The 8,451-nt window shown below is 42.9% G+C and overlaps 1 protein-coding gene across 1 annotated transcript; it reads left to right on the forward strand.

Annotated features, from left to right (window-relative positions):
* The first annotated feature begins 2,398 nt into the window (after nucleotides 1-2,398).
* Nucleotides 2,399-7,921, forward strand: slc52a3 (solute carrier family 52 member 3). Its single transcript, XM_034589625.1, has 4 exons — nucleotides 2,399-2,656; nucleotides 4,939-5,973; nucleotides 6,608-6,731; nucleotides 6,924-7,921. The coding sequence occupies exons 2-4, from the start codon at nucleotides 4,967-4,969 to the stop codon at nucleotides 7,134-7,136; spliced, it is 1,344 nt and encodes a 447-aa protein (XP_034445516.1). The 5' UTR covers nucleotides 2,399-2,656; nucleotides 4,939-4,966; the 3' UTR covers nucleotides 7,137-7,921.
* Nucleotides 7,922-8,451: the final 530 nt, after the last annotated feature.

The following is an 8,451-nucleotide window of genomic DNA, read 5'->3' on the forward strand; positions in this document are numbered from 1 at the left end:
GCTGTAGCTCTGCATTAGTCCCAGTTAAACCATGCTTGAAAGTAGAAGTGGAATCAGCTACCTCTTTTGGTCCTGTGTAACGTCAGAGGAGTTATCCGACCTGTGAAACTGTTTGCTTCTTCACGTGACAACTTGTGTTTCTTTCTCCACTTTTTTCATAAATCTTACTTCACGCATTTGTGTCGTCGTAGATCACTCGTGAAAGTTTAAACGCAGCGTTACTGCAGAGCGACCGGAACCATGTGCAGTGTTTGTTTATATATAACGTGTGTACTCGAATGACCCAAGTGGATTCTTTGGAAATGTGATGTAAGCTCAGACCAGTTTAAGGCACAATGAGTTTCCCTTGCGGTTTTGAGTGTAATGCTTGGTTTGGACTGTTGTGAAATTTAGACATGTTGCTCACGTCAAGATAAACGTCAAGACCTTGGATGAGCCCTTATCTTCTTTTTCTAAATTCAGCACCAAAATCAGGTCGAAATGTTTATTTGTCCAGCACTTCACCCTCAGATTTACTACAATGCTTAGTGAAGATTATCAAATGTTAGCAAACTTAGGAGCTATATTATTATGGTGTACAGACACTAACTACTGACTGCAGCTTTTAGTTTCGCAACCTGTGGGTAGAGAACCACAGAGCTGATAGTATGACTGTCAGTGCCTATGCTGAGTACTTTGTCACTTTTCTATTGTGAACACAAACTCAAAGTCTATTTGTTATACATTATAATATAGAATTGAGATGTAAACCGTGATCTTTTACTAAGCTTAAGTAGTTCTGTTGCTTTAACTTCAACAAACAGTGACAGAAAACTGAAGAAAGCTTCTCTGCCTGTAAGCCTTTCAGCCAGAAAGCCCTGAAGGCAGTTTTCTCCTGACAACACCCACGAGTGTTGCCACTGCAGAGCTTCCAGCACTGGACAAAGTACAATTGTTCCAAAGTGTCAGCTTTTTGTCCCAACGCAATCTGAAACATCTGAGCTGTTTCTGCACAGCCGTGTATCTGCATGGTGTTGCTGTCTGTGCAAGCAGGAAAAGGGAAAACACCGAATTTAACTTCTCTGTAACAAGAAAAGCCGTCTGTGAGATCTGAATATGCTGCTGTGTTTGCAAAACCCCTCCAGGAAGATTAGATTAACTGAGTTTCAGGTCATGAAAAGCAAACAAAAGGAATTAAGCACATTCGCTACGCTGGTTAACGTGGAACCAGTTCATGCCTGACGACCAACAACATGAAATCATTGAGTTACCTCGGTACAACAGCCTCTCTCTGCTCGTGTTCTCTGTGCTTCCCGAGGAGACATGGACCAAAGTTTGCATCCAAAACAGACTCCTGTGAAGACTATTCCCCTCAAGACTGACTGGTTAAAATCTGGATGATGATACTATGGTGGGTATAATCATCACCACCACCATCTGACATCAGACGCATCGCCAAAGAGAAGCAGATCCAGCCATCGATTGATGAGGTTAGTGATTTATCAATATTATTGTTATTATTGTTATCATTTTATCCCCTTATCCTTATTAACATCCTTTAAGGGCCATATTAAATTGTTGGCTACTGAAATGCCCTTTCAGACATTCATTTGTTTTGCCATAGATTTTGTGAATCACTTTGTAACCTTGTTCAGATAAGTGCCATACAAATAAATATTATTTAATTGGAAAAAGGGAAATAATGCTATTTTAAACACAACCAGTCCTGTGAGTGAGTCCAGCTGTTGAAGGCAGGTGGTGAGAGTGATGTTTGCTGAGGAGAAATGAAGAAGTGTTTACTTCCCTGAACTAATTTAGCCACCATTTGTTACACAAGACTTGAAACCATCCCAGTCACTGTCTGATATCAACAAATGAACCTCCTGAGGTCTGAGACACAGTTCACATGGTGCATGTCGCCCCTCTGGCCAGTTGTGGGCATTGCAGGCACAAGAGCTGCTTCTCTGGAGTTTGACCTTATGGATAAAATTGGAGGGAAAATGTGTCTGATAACAACACACAGGTGTATTTGGAAAACCAGTGAGATTACAGGGAAAGTTAAAGCCAGTAAAGGAGAGGACGACGCTGTAAAGAGCTCAACAGATCTGCTGTTGTAATTTGACTAAATACAATTATTACGTCAAACCAATTCTAAAAATATGTGTTTCCTGTCTGTGTGTTATATGTCTGACTCTGAGAAGGAAGGTTATCTTCTCTGATTCAAAATCCCTTAAGTCAATATCACCCCCTACAGGCCCCTGGGAGCCTGTGGGCTTTGTCCTTCAGATTTTCAATATCTTTTATAAAACCATATCCTGTAATGTTCTGAATTCAACATTAAATTCTCAACCTCCTCCTGTGATCTTCATCTTCCTACCGCTCCAGCACATTTTGTTTTTTCTGCACCTGCAAAAATGTCAAGTGCACCTCGAAGTGCTTCCCTGACATGACCTCTATTAAGAGGTGTGTGCAGTGGAGGAATCTCGGTCGATTGAAACACTGTCCTCTTGTTATCCACTGTGGCTGATCAGTGGTTGCAGTGGACTCTGACCTACCCAGAAGCCATGTGATTCCCATCAGTGTTTGTGTGTAAGAGCGGCCAAGGGAGATCTGTCACTAACTTCTACACAAGTTGACAGCAAGACGTACTGAACACCTCCAGGGGCTGAAGACGCTTGTGAGTACACGTCCACGTCTGAAACGCAGCTTGTTCTCCTGCAGTATAGTGAACAGTAAACTGACAACATGAGATTATGTTCTTAGACTAGATTTTCCAGGATCTCAAGTGACAATAATTGGGTTTCCTTGTATTTTTGGTGACTGGATTTTGTTGAACACACGTGTATGAGTCACGTGGGCACTTGCACATGACATTGTCTGACTTGGTTAGTCCGCCATCATGAGATCAGCGTGGAAAGCCACAAGCGAGTCGAGAAACAAAGCATGACAGCACATATGGTTTGTTGGATTCCTCAACAATGTGCAAAAGGGATGTGAAAATTGAATCAGCTGCTTGTCACACACCAGTGGCGTCCTCTGTGTGTGTGAACTGAAACAACGCTGGTTTAGGAGAAGCATGATTTTCCACCCGATTGGTCTCTGATAGAAACACACTTGTCCTTGACTTGACTCGTTACATCAACGAGTGCAGCGCCTGTTGTAAACCTGCCTGTTTGGAATGGGCTGTTTGACCTGTGGTGATGCCGGTGGCAGCTTCTCTCTCTGGAGCTGTTAAAGTGACCTGCGGTTATTGAGCCACAGCAAATCAAGTCCTGCTGCAGAACTCAGTCCACAGAACCCTGAAGCGGCACTTCTTCGTGCTTTATTATCTATAATTAATATTGAACTTATCGTGTGTCCAAATCGCACGAAATTCAACACTGCACTTCCACTGGCCCTTAACAATACACATGCCAAGTGTGACGCAGATTAGATGAACACTTCTCCAGATATGTGAGCCGAAATAGATATGGGAAATATTGGGTTTCACTCTCATTTCTTGAGACTCGGATTGTTGGAGGAAGATGGAAGTGGAATTCCCCTTTAAAGAGTCATTCCACACTAAGTTTCCATTAGAAGTACAATTATTTAATATTTCACAACCAAAAATGAAGATAAATAAATGCAAAGCAGTGTTTTGTTTCTTGTCTCTTCTCAAATGAATCATCTCAGGAACTCTCAGATTCATCACGTGACCCTTTAAAAAGTCCCGACCCTGAGGTTGGGAGCCACTTGTCCAAACCACTGAACTGTACATAACATAGTTACAGCTTCCTCCATCTCGAGCAGCGGTGACAACAAAATGCTATTTACACATTGATGCATCAGTTATAAGCATTTAGAGTGGCTGTGAAAGGCCAGGGTGAGGGTGAGGGTGAAGTCAAGAGCAAGACTCCCAAACTCTCCACGTACCAGCTCACCTTCATCTACACTCTGGTGGTGTTGGTTAATGCTGCCACCAACGGCGTGCTGCCCTCCGTGCAGACGTACTCCTGTATGCCGTACGGAAACCTTGCCTATCACCTGTCGGCTGCTCTGGCGTCAGTGGCCAACCCAGTGGCATGCACCGTCGCAATGTTCTTCCCAAACAGGTAGAATTTAATGGTGTCTTCTACAGAGTCTTTCAGTTTACAATGAAAAAGGGTCACTGACCATCAAGAGGTCTCTTCCTTGTCCTTTTATGATAGAAAATGATGATCGATCCTTGTTATGTGCAACAGAATCTTTATCTGACAGCTTCAGCAGGACGAGTGCATTAGTGTTTATTTCTTAAATGAAAAGTGGGTTTGGTTTCTATCATTTCATTTAAATAGGGGCTTGAGGCGCACGACCCTTATGCGCTAAAGGTAATAGATGCATCTTCTAAAGTTATCGTCTATTTAGTAGAAAATTCCCTTATTGTGTTTCTATTCACTGCAGTTAAGGAAGTGAGCAAAGTTTATGAAAACAATAAGAGGTAATTGAACTTTATATTAGAGTAATTCAGACCAGTGAAGTCTTATATTATCTTTGAAACTGGACTTTGGATAATAATTTAGCATAAATCCAGGACCATAAATTTAAATTTTATTCCCTCATTGCTTACACAAGAAGGTCATTAAAAAGTTATCTCGTAGTGGCCAGTTATAAGCATTTATAATATCATATAGTAATTCAAAGTTAGTAACAGGAGCCATTCTGGTGCAGAACAAGTACTTCTTTTACTTTGAGCTAATTTTGCTGGTTGAACATTTACTCAAGATGAAAATTCGAGCCAATAAATCACCACTGGCTCTGAGCTCTGGATTTAATAAGTTACAGTGTGTGATTCATGTGATCTATGAGATATTCTGGAGTCAACAAACAGAGATTCAGTGTCGCTTCTCCACGGCAAACATCAGGTTTGTTATTGTGATGTCTCTGGTTTCTCTCGTCCTGTAGGTATGACCCACAGCAGAGGTGGAAGGATTTTGTCGTCAGGGGTTCATCAGACTGATCCAGCTGCAGCATGTCTCTGCTCATCCACGTGCTGGCCTGTGCCTTCGGCCTGGGCTCCTGGGTGGCAGTGAACGGCCTGTGGGTGGAACTGCCGCTCATCGTCAACTCTCTCCCCGAGGGCTGGGATCTCCCCTCGTACCTGACGGTCATCATCCAGCTGGCCAACCTGGGACCTCTGCTGGTTACTCTCATGCACAAGCTGTGCCCGGGTCCTCACAAAGAGCGTGTGGTCATTTACACCATCCTCTCCATTGGTGTTGTGTCCTGCATCCTGCTGGCTGTCTTCTGGGACACAACAACGGTTGTGGCCGGGGCATCATACAGCGTGGCCTTCTTCATCATCACCTTCTTCCTCTCTCTGGTGGACTGCACCTCCTCAGTTACCTTCATGCCTTTCATGACGCAGCTCCCAGCAAAGTACCTCACTACGTATTTTCTCGGAGAAGGGCTGAGTGGTTTCATTCCTGGCGTAGTCGCTCTGGCACAAGGTGTGGGCATCGCAAGGTGTGTCATCTCCAATCAGACGGAGGGAAACCACACATACGGAAACGTGTCCATCTCACACACTGAGTATCTTCCTCCAAACTTTTCCATCGAGGTGTTTTTCGCCTTCCTCACAGTCATGATGTCCGTGAGCCTGGCAGCTTTTATCGCTCTGAACAAACTTCCCCGAACATTCGAGCTGTCCACTGAGAACCTCATGCCAGACACTGAGGGAACTGTCAGCTCCGGCCTGGATAACCCCGGAGCAGACACTGATGGAGTGGCTGTGAAAGGCCAGGGTGAGGGTGAAGTCAAGGGCAAGACTCTGCCGGCTGCTCCCAAACTCTCCACGTACCAGCTCACCTTCATCTACACTCTGGTGGTGTTGGTTAATGCTGCCACCAACGGCGTGCTGCCCTCCGTGCAGACGTACTCCTGTATGCCGTACGGAAACCTTGCCTATCACCTGTCGGCTGCTCTGGCGTCAGTGGCCAACCCAGTGGCATGCACCGTCGCAATGTTCTTCCCAAATAGGTAGAATTTAATGGTGTCTTCTACAGAGTCTTTCAGTTTACAATGAAAAAGGGTCACTAACCATCAAGAGGTCTCTTCCTTGTCCTTTTATGATAGAAAATGATGATCGATCCTTGTTATGTGCAACAGAATCTTTATCTGACAGCTTCAGCAGGACGAGTGCATTAGTGTTTATTTCTTAAACGAAAAGTGGGTTTGGTTTCTATCATTTCATTTAAATAGGGGCTTGAGGCGCACGACCCTTATGCGCTAAAGGTAATAGATGCATCTTCTAAAGTTATCGTCTATTTAGTAGAAAATTCCCTTATTGTGTTTCTATTCACTGCAGTTAAGGAAGCGAGCAAGGTTTAGGAAAAAGATAAGAGGTAATTTAACTTTATATTAGAGTAATTCAGACCAGTGAAGTCTTATATTATCTTTGAAACTTGACTTTGGATAATAATTTAGCATAAATCCAGGATCATACATTTTAATTTTATTCCCCCATTGCTTACACAGGAAGGTCATTAAAAAGTTATCTCATAGTGGCCATGAGCAGGAAACAGATTTGAAAAAATCTTTGACCTCTTTTGCTCCAACTATCTCTAATCATGTTCCCAGAAACAACTGCTGATAACTAACCTACTGTTCTCAGGTCACTGGTGTTTCTCGGTGGGCTGTCGATGCTTGGGGCAGGATTTGGCAGCTACAACATGGCTATGGCTGCCATGAGTCCATGTCCGTTGCTGCAGGGTACTGTGGGGGGAGAGGTGATCATTGTAAGTGAAAGAGGTTGTGCGGCTTTATGGGGGAATAACTTGTGGCAAAGTTAAAATCCTTCATAGGATAGCAACTCTGCTCACGGCCATAACAGATGATTACGTTGAGATATCAACATAGTCTGATTTAGATTTTCCAGATCATCATCTAGACGAACTGCTGAATCCACTTTGCTCTTGTGCTCTGACCAGGTGCTGTCGTGGCTCTTGTTCACTGGAACGACGTCTTACGTCAAAGTAATGGTGGCTGTCATCCTGAGGGACCGCAGCCACAGCGCCCTGGTTTGGTGCGGAGCCGCATCACAGATGGGCTCACTGGTCGGCTCAGTCACCATGTTCCCGCTGGTCAACACCTACCGGCTGTTTAAGTCGGGAGATTTCTGCAGCACCCAATGTCCTCTGTGACTTTGAAACTTTACCTGTGTGTTAAGTAAGGTGTCCGAGGTGGAGGTAGCACGGCTCACTCCTAAGTAGGCCTTCGAAAATCCACCTGTCACCTCCTCTAAAGCTTACATGTGTAATTTGTCTGTAGCACAAACCAAAATATATAAAATCAACCTATTTTTGATTCATTGGAAGCTACGGAGGCCGAACTATTTCTTAACATCCTCTCACCAGCCGTGTAAGAACCACCAGGCTAGCCGTTCCCCTCTGTTTCCAGTCTTTGTGCTAAGCTAAGCTAACTGTCTCATGAGAGTCATATTGCTGTAGAACTTTTTCTTTGACGTTCCTCTGCATCTTTAAACTTTTATTTACATCCACCAAGAAAGTTATGTCTTCACCCGTGTGTGTTTGTTCGTGTGTGTGGGTTTGTTGGTTTATTTGTCAGCTGCAGAGGAACTTCTTCATTAGTGGAGGGATGAGGCCTGGGCCTGAGAACAACCCATAATATTTAGTTGTGGATGCAGATTAAGATGTAGATCCAGGAACTAAGGCAGATTATCCAATATTTTCATAAATCTTTCAGAGAATCATGTACAGATCTTTATTCGGAAAATCAGGCGTATTATGGGCTCCACAATTTATAAGAATTGATGCTTTTATGTTCATTCTTTTCTCTTTGCAGCAGATTTTTAAAGCCGTGTTTGCACTTATCAGTTATGTGTGTTCAATGTGATTCAATCAACTATGATGGAAAAACTATAAACTTTAAAAAAAATTAAACATGCAAAGTTCAACTCCGAAGTCCAGCTCGTTTATTCATCCTCTTGCCCAAAGTGCGTTGCACCAGCTATGAGGTTCTTTGTCCACTAGATGTCGCAAGCACACTTCCAACACCAGGTACTCCACATTCTGCAGGAACTCAAATCCTCGCATTTAAAATACGTGTATTATGTCAACATGAGAAAATGAAGTTATACATCTTTTACACGGAATATTTACCTTTAAACCAAATCATCAAATTCATGCAAGTACAGTATAAAATGAGAAACAGGTTGAAAACAGGTTGTTTATGGATTAAATCAGTGTGAATACAACAAGTCAGAAGATGGACAGCGACTGATGGTGTTATAATACTAACATGGAACATAAAGTTAATGTTGTGCTTTTGTTAAATACAGATGTAGAATGTGAACAACACACATACATCTGTATTACATACACAGTATAAAATAAGTCCTGCAGCAAACATTAACTTTAGTAATTAGTTAATTAACCAAGTGGTGGAAAATAACCAAATACTTCAGTGAATATTTGATGTTCTCATACTTTAGTATTT

Source organism: Hippoglossus hippoglossus, chromosome 7 (genome assembly GCF_009819705.1).
Source record: "Hippoglossus hippoglossus isolate fHipHip1 chromosome 7, fHipHip1.pri, whole genome shotgun sequence".
Taxonomy (NCBI): Eukaryota; Metazoa; Chordata; class Actinopteri; order Pleuronectiformes; family Pleuronectidae; genus Hippoglossus; species Hippoglossus hippoglossus.